This window comes from Mastigoproctus giganteus, chromosome 10 (genome assembly GCF_048544385.1).
Source record: "Mastigoproctus giganteus isolate SK-2022 chromosome 10, ASM4854438v1, whole genome shotgun sequence".
NCBI lineage: Eukaryota > Metazoa > Arthropoda > Arachnida > Uropygi > Thelyphonidae > Mastigoproctus > Mastigoproctus giganteus.
Genome location: NC_143584.1, coordinates 219,309,781 through 219,325,620, shown reverse-complemented (window position 1 = coordinate 219,325,620; position 15,840 = coordinate 219,309,781). Strand labels below are relative to the sequence as shown.

General features: G+C 37.2%; 1 protein-coding gene across 12 annotated transcripts in view; it reads left to right on the top strand.

Annotated features, from left to right (window-relative positions):
• Rab3-GEF (Rab3 GDP-GTP exchange factor) overlaps positions 1–15,840 on the top strand; it is a 973,693-nt gene that overhangs the window by 668,347 nt on the left and 289,506 nt on the right. Inside the window, exon 28 of one of the 12 annotated variants that reach the window (XM_090382529.1) lies at positions 5,010–5,152. The exons of the other annotated variants lie outside the window; for them this stretch is intronic. Coding sequence (XP_090238655.1) covers positions 5,010–5,042 — 33 coding nt within the window. The 3' untranslated portion in view covers positions 5,043–5,152. Of the gene's footprint in view, positions 1–5,009; positions 5,153–15,840 lie in introns of those variants that run through there. 12 annotated transcript variants of the gene reach the window in all.

Here is a 15,840-nt window from a genome sequence, read left to right as displayed (position 1 = left end):
CGTGTCAGTGAAATTATTCTTGCAGGAATGGAATCCTTTATCCCACACTCCACTTTAAAATCTCTTCCTTTATCTAAACCTTGGTTTTCCAATAAATGTGCTAAGGCTGTTCAAGAGAAGGACGTTGCATATTATAATTGGCTTGTTTCTAATTCTTCAGTTTCATTTTCTGCCTACACTAAAGCTCGCAACAATTGTAAAGCAGTGATTAATCAGTCCAAACTAGATTTTGAACAGACTAAGAGTTGAAAATTTGCTTCTTGCACTAATGGTAGCTGAGCATTCTGGTCTCTTGCCAAAGCTATTGGCCGCAACTTTTGCCCATCTCTTCTCCCACGTCTGTCAAAACCAGATGGTTCTGTTGTCACTTCAGCCAAAGATAAAGCTGACCTGCTAGCATCCATTTTTCTTCCAGCTCGTGTATTAATGATCTTGGTAAAACACCTCCCACCATTCCCAACACACTCCATTCAATGCCTCCTGTGGTCTTCCGTCAAAAGGATATCAGAAAGATTTTGATGAATCTTGATGCTAAGAAAGCTCCAGGTCCTGATGGTATTTCTCCACTTGTTCTCAAAACCTGTGCTCCTGAACTTACTCCTATTCTTTGCCGCCTTTTTTCACTTTCTTATTCCAAAGGTGTTTTTCCTTCTGCTTGGAAATTTGCTCATATCCAGCCAGTTCCTAAAAAGGATGACAAATCCCTCCCATCCAATTATCGTCCCATTGCAATTACTTCTACTCTTTCTTAAGTAATGGAGAAATCAATTAACCACCAACTCTTAAACTACCTAGAAACCTTCCGTCTGATCAACGATTGCCAGTATGGATTCCATCAGTGTCGATCCACTGGTGATATTCTGGCTTATGTTACCAATCTATGGACTAATTCAATGGAAAGGTTCAGTGAAGCACAAGTAGTTACTCTTGACATCTCAAAGGCTTTTGATCGTGTTTGGCATAAAGGTCTTCTAAACAAGCTTCCATCTTATGGTTTGCCAACTGTTTTTAGTAATTGGTTATCCAGTTTTCTCTCTGATCGCTCACTGAGGGTGATGGTAGATGGCTCTCTGTCTTCTAACTTCTCTACTAATGCCGGTGTCCCCCAAGGTTCAGTTCTTTCCCCCACTCTTTTCCTCTTGTATATTAATGACCTTCTTCCATTGACTGGAAATCCTATCCATTGTTTTGTCAATGATAGCACATTGCATTCCACTTTCCATTTTGAGAAACCTTGTCCTGCTCAATCAGCTTCAACTTCTCGAAAATCTGCTCCCAATTCCTTAAATACCGATCTTCAGGTAATTCTCCAGTGGGGCAAAGACAACTTAGTCGATTTCAACCCTTCTAAAACTCAGTCTTGTCTTATATCTCGCAAAAAGTATTCTTCTGCTCCTATGCTTATCTTTAATGACACTCCAATTTCTAGGCAAAATGATATATCTCTTTTGGGGATTACCCTGACTTCTAATCTCTCTTGGCACAAGCACATTACAAATATTGCTTCCTCTGCATCTAAAAAACTTGGTTTTCTCTTTCGCTTTCGGCATTACTTTTCTTCCAAACAGCTGTTCACTCTGTATAAATCGCAAATCCGCCCTGCCATGGAATATTGTTCCCACATCTGGGTGGTGCCCCCAAAACCTCTCTCAGGCTTCTTGATTCCATTCAGAAGAGGGCAGTTAGGTTATTAATTATTCATCTCTAACAGAGTCTCTCCACTCGCTTTCTCATAGACGTACTGTTTCTGCTGCATGCCTCTTCTACAGATACTTCCATGGGCACTGTTCTTCTGAATTGTCTTCTATAATTCCCGCTCTCTCTTTCAAAACAGTCCGAACAAACACATGCCGCTACCAGCCAACATCCATTTACTGTCCAACTTTCAAACCCACAGAACCAACTTTCAAACCCACAGAACCAACTTTTCATCTTCATCATTTATTCATTCAACTGCAGTTTTCTGGAACAACCTTCCTTCATACGTATTTCCTGAAAATTACAATCTACAGAAATTCACGTCCAATGTCAACAAATATCTTCTTTCGTCTTCTCAACCTCCAACCCAAGCACGGTACTAAGTACTATAGGTTCTAATACCTCTCGTGTTTGGGGTTCACATAAAAAAAAAAAAAAAAAAAAAAAGGAGCAGTCTTGTCTAACCAATCTAATAGGTTACTATGATGCAGTGACCAAGTAACTGGATACAAAAAATAATTTTGACGCCATACACTTGGATTTCACGAAGGCTTTTGATACTGTTGCACATAAGACTGCTGTGGCATTAAGGACAGGTTACTGCTATGGATAAAGGGATGGTTAAGTGGAAGAAGATAGAGAGTGGTTGTCAATGGGCACTGCTCTTTGTGGACTAATGTTGTTAGTGGAGTTCCCCAGGATTCAGTGCTGGGCCCATTGTTGTTTTCAGTATTTACCAATGATATTGATGGTATATCAGGCTATAAAATATTTAAAGGCAAAGGTCTCATGCTACGAGGTAGAATGACTAACATATAAGTTAGTGCAAAAGCATCATTTTAATGTAGCCATCTACCAAAGTAGTAAAATTAATTAAATTGACATTTTGGTTATATCTCATATTGTGAATACCTTCACAACGAGTTGCCATGGTATTGTACTACCTCGAATAAGTAACACTTCACCAGTGGAGAAGACTACTGTTACTTGTTCTCAGTGGATACCACCACCCAGACGGTTCCGTTTCAAAGCTGTTGGCTTCTCCTTGGTGAGTGGGCAGGTACCCTGGTATTGCAATAGTGACTACTGTTACTTATTCTCAGCGGTGGTATCCACTGAGAATAAATAACAGTAGTCTTCTCCACTGGTGAAGTGTTACTTATTTGAGGTAGTACAATACCATGGCAACTCATTGTAAAAGTATTCACAATAATATGAGATATAACCAAAACGATGCCAATTTAATTAATTAATTTAACTACTTTGGTAAATGGCTACATTAAAATGATGCTTTTATCATCTGCAAACTTAATGGCTAAGTTTGCAGATGATACAAAGGTTATGAGGGTGGTTTACTGCAGTCATCAGGGTGAGCTACTGCAACAAGATCTAGGAAAATTGGGTCAATGGGCTGAGAAATGGCTGTTGAAGTTTAACATTGACAAATGCAAGGTTTGGCATATGGGTATCAGCAGCAGATATATAAAATATGAGAAAGAAATATAGAAAAAATCAAATACTTTTAAAATGGATATTTTCAAAAGTCAATATGAAAGTATATTTTGTGAATTGCTAGTTTTAAACTTGGTGGAAGGGAGAAACACTTGAAGGCTGCCTATATGGTTGCCAGCCACACAATGTGAATGAATGTGCTGCATGCAACCTACATGCCGCAGTTTGGAGATCCCGGCTTTATAATTATGTTGCATTATTGAAGATAATACTGGTTTATCATTATTCCATTGTAATGGGTGTAATTTAGCCCTAATATTCTTTGTACCACCAAACCCCTACTTCCAGCAATAACTGCTGATCCTCTACATATCAATCAGATGTGTAACTTTTGTTAATGCTATCTACTCCTGTGCATTGCGTGCTGCTTTCTACTCTTTCCTCATATCTCACATGCATGTTGTGACTGGTGAAATCTGCCTAGCACATCTATTGTAGAGTATCCTATTAACAGGATACTCTAAAAGAGTATCCTGTTAATAACTATTTTTCCATCTATATCCCCCCTACCCTGTTTGGGTACTTGTTTCTTCCATTTGTGAATATCACTCTCTCTCTCTCTCTCTCTCTCTCTCTCTCTCTCTCTCTCTCTCTCTCTCTCTCTCTCTCTCTCTCTCTCTCTCTCAGACTTGCTGACGTCCCACAGCTTGCATCACTCATGTCTGCCACAGTATCTACTCACATCTTACATTGCATCGAGATCATAGCTTCTACTGCTATGCCATCCATCCAACAATGGCTAGGCAATTAACTTCTAGAATGAGAGCAGTTTTCTCTACATTTGTGTTTACTGATAAGGAATATTTTATTATTTGTAATGTAAAAAAAAAAAAATTAATTTCTGAGACTACAAAATACTTATATTTATTTTCCATTTCTTATATTTTTTTTTAGCATACACAACAAAAATTTATTTTATTTTTCTAATATATATGTTATTATTATACTATTTTTTTCATGAGGATCTGTCAGTTAATAAATACTTGTGAAAACTAAGTTGCAGATGAATAGCTTCACAGTTATTACTCTCCATTCTCAAGCCATTTGTTTGGATATAACTTACATTTCATTCTTTATATGCAAATTGGATCAGTAGCCTTCAACCAGTTGACCATGATCGGTTAGTAGATAAAGGCATGATTGAGGGAGCAAGAGCAGGAGTGTTAATTTTCCAGCCTAATTGACATTATATCCACAGTATTTGTTTTTGTATTTTTTATAAAATATAATAAATGTATTGTGTATTTAAACCTTGATAAATCAGTTATGTTAATCCGTAGTTAGGCCAAATAATGTTAATATATGATAAACTAATTACTTCAATTCATGCAAGACAGTATTATAAATTTTACTACAGTGAGTTACATGTCAGAAGGTTGAAGAAAATTGAATTAGATATACTTAGTGTGTATGTTGAGGTAGTTCCATGCTAAAATCATTTCAGGTGTAAGTTTTGAGAGTTGCTTTTGATCTGAATTTCTACTGCTACAGCAACAAGAGAGGGCTCTTCAATACTTCACTACACAGAATTAACAGATTTAGTGGGAACTCAATTTCTCAAGCAGTAGTTGAGTGAAATAATGATAAATCTTGAACTTTATCATCTATTTTAAATGCATGTTTATTAGAGTGTAGAAGTGTTGAATATAGCCCTTTTCCTCTCTTTCATGAAATGAAAAGTAATAAATCAAAAAATATATTTTTTAGATGGCAAGCTTTAAGTAATCTATATATTATTTTCATGAAAGCTATTTTGGGTTCTCTGTTTTTGTAACTGGATCGCTATTTTTCTTTTCTAGTTACAACAGTCCCCGAAACATGTTGCCTTTTAGTCTTGATGTTAAATATTAATCACTATTAAAATTTATGTCTCCAAGATCTTCACTTGGTATATTTTCTTCAGCAGTTCATCTGTCACATTACTAAGTTCACTCACTTTGGAATATTGCCTGTAAAGTTGCTTTATATGCCGCTGCATCTCTGGTAAATAAGTCCCAATTATTTTATACATACTCTTCCATTACAGGGTTGTATTGATTGAAAAGAATCATTGTCAAAATTTAATTGTTTTAATTAATAGTATAGCATGTCCAAAAAGCACAACATCAACATAAACTTTGGAATCTTATTCAAAAAATTCTCTTTAAATTCATGAGTAGAATTCCAGTAGACAACTTAGTAAAATGCCATTAGATAGAGGGTGAGGCATGTTAACAAATATTTTTTGCAGGATATTAAAAATAAACAAAATGACTAAAAAATGTTTAAAAATCTTAGGAGCTAAGTTAGGATGACCAGATTTGTATTCGAATGGTTTTTATTTTTGGCAATCCCCATAAAGTTTTTTTTTTTTTTTAATAAAAAATTTCTAATAGTTTAGAAACTTCTAGAAGTTTTATATTCCTATGAATGACATCACACCAGTTTTGTATTTTCACACTCCAAGCTGTATAATAATTTTCTTAAGAGAATGAATGCAAAATAACCATTTCTCTTAAATAACATGAAGAAAAAACATGTTATTTTGGTTCTCACATTATTATCTTTTATCATTTCAAGTGACCATATAACATTAACATTTTTTATTATATGGTTACTGAAAGTTTAAAAAAAAAAAAAAAGGAAAAGTTGGTGCCTCACACTATACTCCCCAAATGCTAATGTGGCTCTTCTGAGCTGTTGTATGTTTGAGCATTAGAATGTATTTTTAACTATTTTATGTGAACTCTGTGAACACCATTTTGTATGTATGATGGAGTGATTCATAGCAATGACTAGATTTTAACTCATAAATATTTGTTTAAGTTTGCATTGTAATGAACTAATCATAAACTTTAACTGGTTATGCATCCCTGCTATAATTGTTTTTTTTTTTGTTTTTTTTTTGTCAATTTGCTGTTTCTTCTTTTGTTAATTCACAATATTTAAATCTGGTAATATTAATGGTGTGAATGCTATGAATAATATATGAATACTGTGTTATTTGCAACTTGGAAGTGCAAAAAAGGCAAAAACAGCAATTAGTCAAACCGCATTAATCCACTTGCTATCATTTTAATGAAAGGTTATTGAACAGCTGAGAACTGAGAAAAATATTTTGTACTTTTCTCTTCAATAAGTTAATCTCTTCTCCCCCTCCACTTATACAAACATTCAATGGCAACATCTTAGTAAATTGAAGTGCATCCATAAACTTATTATGTAAGTTTATATCAAGTTCTGTAGTATTATTGCATATAATTTTTTGTTTAATCATATTTTATTTTATCTAACATATAAACTTGAGAGGCTTGCCATAATGTTACACTAGTAACCCAGTCACACAGCAGAATTTTTAGTAGTATTCAACAAAATTTAGGCAACACTACTGTGATAAAAACCAGTTAGTAGGGGACTAACTATCTGAGAGTTGAATGGTTTTATGAAATGTACTAGAGCTAATAAGCACATCCTTGGACTCATCCAAAGTCCCTATAGATTGGAGATGCACAACTAATCTGATTAGTTGCTATGAGGTTATCACAAAATAAATGGATCAAATAATAATTTTGACATAGTTTGCTTACATTTCATAATAATTTTGACATGGTCTGCTTATGTTTTAAAAAAAAAAAACAGTTTGCTTATATTTCATGCAGTCTCACTTGATCAAGTGTTGCATAAATTGGAGCAATATAGCATTAGGGCAAGATACTTCTCTGGATAAATGGACAGTTAGTTGGTAGGAGATTGTATTTACAAATGGCCACCACTGATCTCACAAGATCTCACAAATGGCCACCACTGATCTCAGTGGGGTATCTTTACGGGTCACATAAAGCTCAGTTTGGTCCCTTACTGTTTCTAATATTTATTGACACGAGTATTTCAAGATTTTTTGTTGTTGTTAATACAGATATAGACAGGATGGTTAATAACTGTAATCAGGGTATCCAACTTCAGCAAGACCAATATAAAATATTTGGATGAGCTGAAAAGTAGTACCTGATATAACACTGAAAAGTGCAAGGTCTTGCACCTAGGTATAGAAATCTTAGAGTAACCTGCCATTTTGGTAGCATCAAACTCAAGGTTTTTGAGAATGAAAAGGAGAGTAACTATACAATCTGATTTAAAGTTCTTTGAACAGAGTAGACAGACTGCTAGGACAGGTGGAAGGGTCTGTCATTGATATTCAGAACTTTGCTAGTACAGATAATGATTATTCCATTATATAAAATAATGGTTAGGTAACATGTTTAATACTGGCTTGAAAGTTCCATTCTAAGAAAGATATGGATCTGTTGGAAAGTGAACAAAGAAGAGTTACAAGGTTGATGAGGGGAACAAAGGCATTTTTATCAATAGAGACTTGAATTCTATAGTTAACACTGTTTCAAGGCCAGACACATATGAGGATTACCGGATTGAGATGTTTATGGCTTTAAAAGGATTGAGTACACTAAACAGTGGGGTATCTTTACGCTATTAATGAGGTTTCCTTATTAATATTTTTACACTATTTATGACCATTGTGTGTCTCAAAATGGTCATAAATTTAAATTGAGAGGTGTTAATTGTTAATAGATGTCTGCAATTTTCCTTTAGTCAAAGGAAAATTGCAGAAAATTACAACAGATTCACTGTTGTGATAAACACCCACCTACTCTTATTGTTAGTATTAATAAATTCCAAAAAGATAGAAGGAAACTGTACTTCTGCTACATTACCCCAAAAAAAGCAAGAATATTTTTTTAAAAAATATATATGCATATGTATACAGGGCGTGTCAAAAATATTGGTGCAAACATTTAGGGGCGGTAGGTAACATCTAAAGGAATGTGAATCGCAATAGGAACCCATAACTGAAAGTGTCACAGGAAAGTAGTAGCAGAGGCACAAGAAGCAGAAATGACACAAGACAGTAATTAGTGGCAAACATTTATTTGACATAATATTAACAATGGAGTACGAGATGGATGCATTTCATGATGTTACAACAGATGCTCGAAGGTTTCACCGTGAGACGCGATGCATGCGTGACACCGACACAGCATGGATTGGCGGACACAGTCGAACACACCTGGAGTTTCTTTTGTGTTAAAAAATTATACTTCACACCAACCAGAAATTGTAAGTTTTACTGCAAACTAAAATATATGAATTAGATAAAACTGGTAAAAACAGATGTATTTACAATAAATATGAAATGACGGTTAAAATAAAATGATATGACAGTTAAAATATGACTAAAATGGAAGTTAAAATAATAATAAAATATAAAAGCGCTAAAAACTGTAGCTTTCAGAGACGACAGACTCCTTTCTCAACAGTGTGCTTCTGTTGTATGACAACATCCTTAAACAGCAGGCTCACAGTACTCGTCACATGGTTCCACAGGAATATGGTTGGAATTTCCCACCTATGTACTGGAACCGGAAATGGCTCGGGAGCACGCCAATAAAAACCGATCATCTCGTTCAAGAATGACGCTTAAAGGCTTCAAGGAGGGGATGCATACGGACACCCCTATCCCTGTCGATGGTGTTACCGCTAACCGCCCCGATGCGCAGGCTCTCAAGCCATTTACGGTCCCAGAACCCATGAGCCCGGTCAGTGATGACCGCAGCTTCAGGGGAGATCTGGTGCTGCTTCTACCAAAACTGCTCCGCCACAGCAGACTTCGCATAATTTGCCATTCTTATAGCACTCATGTGCTCACCCAGATGTTCTTTGAGTTGTCGCCCCGTCTCACCAACATAACAAACCCCACAATCCGGGCACTTAATTTCATATACCACCCCACTGCTAACTTCTTTTGATATGGGGTCTTTAACTTGTGATATCAGTGTGATGTGCAGCTTCCATCCTGGAAGCTGCACACAGCATATCTGGCACCCACAATTATGCGAAGTCTGCTGTGGCGGAGCATTTTTGGGAGAAGCAGCACCAGATCTCCCCTGAAGCTGCGGTCATCACTGACCAGGCTCATGGGTTCTGGGACCGTAAATGGCTTGAGAGCCTGCGCATCGGGGCGGCTAGCGGTAACATCAACAGGGATAGGGGTGTCCGTATGCATCCCCTCCTTGAAGCCGTCATTCTTGAACGAGATGATCGGTTTTTATTGGCGTGCTCCCGAGCCATTTCCGGTTCCAGTACGTAGGTGGGAAATTCCAACCATATTCCTGTATAACCATGTGATGAGTGCTGTGAGCTTGCTATTTAAGGATGTTGTCATACAACAGAAGCACACTGTTGAGAAAGGAGTCTGTCGTCTCCTAAAGCTCCAGTTTTTAGAACTTTTATATTTTATTTTTATTTTAACCGAAATTTCATATTTATTGTAAATACATCTGTTTTTACCAGTTTTATCTAATTCATGTATTTTAGTTTGCAGTAAAACTTACAATTTCTGGTTGGTGTGAAGTATAATTTTTCAACATGAATTTTCCCAACCTCGTAGGCCTGTTTGGAGACATGGAGTTTCTTTGACAGTAGCAGCAGCACAGGCGATTCATACATGATAGATTTGAGGGCCCCCACAGAAAGAAATCAAGGCTTGATAAATCAGATGAGCGTGGGGGCCAGGCAGCGGGTCCACCATGGCCAAACTATCGACGCCCAAAACGTCTATTCAAATGGTCACGAACACACCTTTCATAATGGACAGGCGCCCTGTCATGTTGAAACCAAATGTTGCGTCTCACATTTGCTGGAATATTGTCAAGTAACCCTGGTAGAACTTGTTCAAGAAAGATCCGATATTTAGCGGAGTTCATGCGGAATGGTAACAGGTATGGGCCGACTAAGCAGTCACCGACCATACCTGCCCACACATTTATTGCGAAGCAATGTTGTGCGGTATGGGGGTGCACACCGTGTGGGTTGTCGTGAGCCCACACATGAGCATTGTGCTGATTGAATAAGCCTCATCCGTGAACAAAACATAGGCTGGAAAATTCAAGTCTTGAACACTTTCTTGGAGAAACCACTGCGCAAAAGCCACATGTGCAGGATGATCTTGGGGGAGCAGTAACTGAACCCTTTGGAGATGAAAGGGGTGTAAGGAATCGTCATGCCAGACACGCTGTACACTGCAACGAGACACTAAGGCAGAGGCAACAGCACGCATGCTCATAGTAGGATTATTCTGGACGGCATTCAACACACTTTCTTCCATGACAGGAGTTCGTGTCGAAAGTGGTCTGCCCTCACTACTCCTGTTACCTCTAAATGACCCATAATCACACAAATTTTGATGCACACGCACAAACAAACGGTGGTCTGGTATATGTCTGTCTGGGAAGCATTCTCCATAAATTCATTCAGTGGCTCATCCTTTACCCTCTGCTAATCCATACACTAGGTGCATGTCTGCCAGCTCACAGTTTGTATATCGATACATGCTCTTCGTGCGGTGACTACTGCTTAAATGAGTAAACCAGAAATTTTCCCTCTCGCGAACTGATGAACAGCACCGTGTACCGACTTACGGTGACGTTTCCGGTTATGGGTTCCTATGCAATTCACATTCCTTTAGATGTTACCTACTGCCCCTAAACGTTTGTACCAATATTTTTGAGACACCCCGTATATTTATTTATATAACCTGTATCCCTCTTATAATATCGTCCAGCTACCAGAAGATACTACTCCAATTGGCACTCAAATTTCACCAGGTTGTTGACCTCCATTACCCAAAAAGGCAGTTTATTCCAATGATCAATGACACAGTGAACTTAAACTTCCTGATATTCAGTCTGTTAGTTTCCCCCAGCAGTTTATATTTAAATCCCTACTTTTTTGTATCCCACTTCACTGTGAAAATTCTACAATTTTCAATTTGTCCAGTGTCTTATATACCTCAGTCAGGTCCCCCTCCCCCAAGTTGCTTTGTTTCAAAGCTCTGTAACCAATACCTCTGTAATCTCTCCTTATATGGACACCCCCTTGCTATTCTCACACATCTCCCATCTTTAGACCCTTTCAAGATATATCTTTCCTTAAATGCAGCCTGCACACCTGCCAGTCTCACCATTGTTCTGTATAATGGAATTATAGCATCCTTTTCCCTAGGTGCATACGTACTGTAGATCACTGCTGGTATAGGCTTAGTTATGTGCTCACTTTAAACTGTAAATGAACACATATTCTAAAAGTTGGAGTAAAAAAATACGCCTTGCCTCCTTAACTGAATAGCATAGAATCATTTTTCACCCCAGATTTAAAAGCTTATACTTCAGCCTTTCTTAAATATTTTTAATTATTCTCTGGTTCTGGTCAATAATATTTTAGTACATATCAGTAAAATCAATTGCATAAGAACTGTAGTCTAAAACAAAAATCCGTTTTGTACTGAGTTGGCTGATTTTTCACACATGAACTCTTGAACCTTATAACACCTTTTAGAAGGTTGATTGTCCTCCTATAGTTCTTGTTGCAAGTGGATGTGTTTTCTTTTCTTTTTTTTTTTTTTTAATCATCTTTTTTTAAATCATGTATAGGTTTTTTGTTAGTTAGTTCTTTGATTAATTTAAAAGGTGTAATAGGTATCCATTTCAGTTAATTCGATAATACAATTGCCTAGGTTATATTAATTATTCATTGTCTCTGCTATTAGCAAAGATAATTCACTTGTGTATTGTTACACTACAGGAAAGGATTGGTAGGTTTTTGGTTTTAGTTTCAGATTCAAAATTAGGTCACTGCATGATTCACTGATAAATTGCCATTGTACTTATATTGTGCTAGTGTGTTTAGAAAAATTTCAATATTTAAAGTTAGTGTAACTAAGTGTGATATTTTATAATATTTTCTAAATTTAATTTAAACATGAATTTGTCATATTATTTGGAGACATATGAAAAAGAACTGATTTCTTAAACTGCTTGGCTCCAGTTGTAAAAAAAATCATATTATAAAAACTTAGTACAATTTTTTTTTATTATTTAAGTTTTGTTTGCTACGTTTAACAGAGAACTAAATGGATATAAGCTTTAATTCAGTTACAATATATGTAACTTCTCTCTTGGAAGATCAGAGATTTTTAAACAGTATTTAAAAATTCATATATATATATAGTAGAAATATTAAACTGTTAAGAAGCAAAATAAGCAGAAAAAGGAAAATAACAAAAGTTATAGTAATAGTAGTAGTAGTGGCATGTGATGCAAGAAAGCAAGTGTATGAGCTTATGCAGCATCAGCCAAAAAAAAAAAATCACACCATTCCCTCCAAATGCCTGTCAGTTCCTCCTTAAATTTATTTAACCTGTCCGCTTCTACAACGACAGATGGAAGTTTGTTCCAGCAATTAACCACCCGCTGGCTAAAGGCAAATTTCCGCACATCTATTCTACATCTGTCCTTTCTTAATTTGAATTTATGCCCCCTTAGGTTCGTAATCTGAACAAGTGGAAGAATCCCATCAGAATTCAGCGTGCTCAACCCATTCAAGGCCTTATATACCTCAATCAGATCACCGCGCAGGTGCCTAGTCTCCAGCCACTGCAATTTGCAGAATTTAAGCCTCTCTTGGTAAGAGTATCCCTTCATTCCCCTCACCAATCTTGTTGCCCTTCTCTGTACACGCTCAAGTAAATCTACATCCTTCCTAAAATGAGGCCTCCAGACCTGTACGCAGTACTCAAGGCTTGGCCTGACCATTGCCTTATACAGAGGGACAATCACCTCATTTTCCCTGCTAGCAAAATTCCTATATATCATTGACAAAACCCCATGACCCCCTGGCAGACTGTCTGCATTGCTCAGAAAACTTCATATCTGACTGCACAATTACTCCCAGGTCTTTTTCATTTTAAGAAGTGGCAACTGAAGGTTAAACTTCAGTTGCCACTTCTTAGCCCATCTGCCCAAATTATCCAGGTCCTGTTGCAGAAGCACACTGCAATTACTGTCATTAGCAACCCTGCCAATCTTTGTATCATCTGCAAACTTCGACATTAAGCCTGATATAGCTTCATCAATATCATTGATAAATATACAAAACAACAGTGGACCTAACACCGAACCCTGTGGGGCATAAATTCAAATTAAGAAAGGACAGAGGAGGACAATTTGATAACCTTCTGCCATTTTCAAACCTTAATAATTCCTGATGTGTGAATGTAGATGCAAAATACTCATTCAGTTTGTTTGCTATCTGAGCAGGATCATCAACAGTCGAACCATCGATGTCAAGTGGACCAATCAGATTCATCCCCTTCCTTTTAGAGTTTATATAAGTAAAGAAATCCTTGCTGTTTTTCTTAACATCTTTTGCCAAGGATTTCTCGTAATCTGCCTTCGCCTGCCTAACCTCCTTTGTCACCTGATTACAGACTAGCTTATATCTGCCATAGGCTTCCGAGTCGCTTGATAATTTATACGCATCCCATACATTTTTCTTCTCTGTTACGAGTCTCATTAGTTCATTAGATAACCATTTAGGCCTAAACCTTGAACAATATTTCTTAATAGGTATGAAACTTTTAGTAGCTTCCATGATTAATTCCTTGAATGCTTCCCACTTAGAATTTACTATTGGTAACATTGTCAGTTGATCCCACTGTACAGAATTTAAAAACTGTCGGAGACCACTGTACTCGCCTTTACGAAAGCAAAAACCCTTTCCTTTACCCTTGATGGTAATTAAATCTTTAAGTAAATCCCACGTCAGTACACTGTGATCACTGCCACCTAGTGGTTCTTTTATCTGCAAATTCCTAATACATGAATGATCACTGCTGATAACCAGATCAAGAGTATTACTTTCTCTGATTGCCTCTCGAACATGCTACTGTAAAAAACAATCATCCAATAAATCCACAAAAGTCTGACTAGTGTGTGAGTGACCAATCCACAAGTTCCAGTCAATATCTGGGAAGTTAAAATCCCCCATTATAAGACATTCTGATTTACTAGCCCACTCTATTTCTCTGTACAATTGTTCATTGTACTCATTCAAGTCATTAGGCCTATAACACACTCCTACTCTTATTTTTGCTTTTGCAGTGCTTATGTCACACCAAACTGACTCAACAGTGCACTTTTCATCTATATCAACTGGATGCACTTCTTTTAATTTTATGTTTTTATTAATTAACAGCATAACACCTCCTCCCTTTCTATCCTGTCTATCCTTTCTGTACACATTTACTTCCCAAATTCCAGTTCAGCATTCCTTATATCTGTGCGACACCACGTCTCTGCTATCCCAACAATATCCGCCTTTGATGTCTTGACCAACACTTCAAATTCATCAAATTTATTTACTATACTTCTAGCATTGGTATACATGCAAGCATACATGCTCCTACTCCTATTCCTAGTTACCCTAACAAATCCCATATACCAAACTATTTCAAGATGACTGCCATCCGTCCCTGAAAACCCCAACACCCCATGCTCCAGGTCGCTACTTATTCTAATAGAAGTTGTGCAAGAATCACCTTCACCTCTGCCTATGGCTACTGTTAAACTATTAGTCCTTGTTTCCCCCCAAGCTATCAGTTTTCCGACCCACCTAACACTGCCTCAATAGCATCAGCAAAAATTCTTGGACCCTTTCTATTTAAGTGTATCCCATCCCTATAGAAGCAGTCTCTCCTGTTAACAAGTACAGTCCAGGCTGAAAAAAATTCTACCCCTTGAGCCTTGCACATTCTTTCCAGTGCCGAATTGATTGACAAGGCTCTCATCATATACTCCCTTCTATCGTGTCTGGCCAGAATTGCAGACACTTTCAAATTCAACCCTAATTCTCGGCTTTTGTTCAACAGTGACCTGTACTTGTTAAGTAATTCTGCCGGCCTCCTACTCTTAATATCATTAGTGCCAACGTGTACAACTATATCACCTTTTGTGCTCTTAAAAGATGATATCCGCTCTACAACGTCATCAACCTTTGCCCCTGGCAGACATACCCTGGTCCTGTTCCACCTATCCTTTTTACAAAGCATGTTTTCCGTTTCCCTGACAATAGAGTCACCAACAACTACTAGTTCCTGTGGGACCAGCACATTCTGTTTTGAGTGTTGCCGCTGTGTTGCATCAACACCAAGTGCAAGCTCTGGCGTTGATGTGGGCAGCTGAGAGCCTGATGGGCCCTCAATTTAGATCTTTCGAGGGCATCCACCCTGTCCTTCAAACTCTCATATAGGGCCATAACAACACTGAGTTGTCACCTGATTTCCTTACACTCCTTACATCGCACACACAAAAAGACATCCCCCATGGCAATATCATGTTCCATTCCAGAGAGTTCGGCAAACATTTCACAAGTTGCAAATTTTTTTAGGCTGTGATGCGTTGGAGAATCACCCCCCTCAGTTCTCCCCCGAGTCTCAGCACTCCTGCTACTTTGTGCCCGTTGCTTTGCTGCTCTAGTTTGGGGCATGATATTTTAAATTAATAAAATCAATAAATTAAATTAATTAAATGTCAATACTCTGCTATCTAATAGAAACAGTGAAGCGTATTACTCTATAAATTATACGTTAGAGCTACCTAACTACCTCACTTAAAAATTTGAATTCCCTACCACTATATACAAAAACAATGGCTGCAAGATTCGAACGAAATAACAGTTTTATGTATATTAAGTATTACGTATATCTACAAAAACTGTTTATCTAAATTAAAATAAAAATAA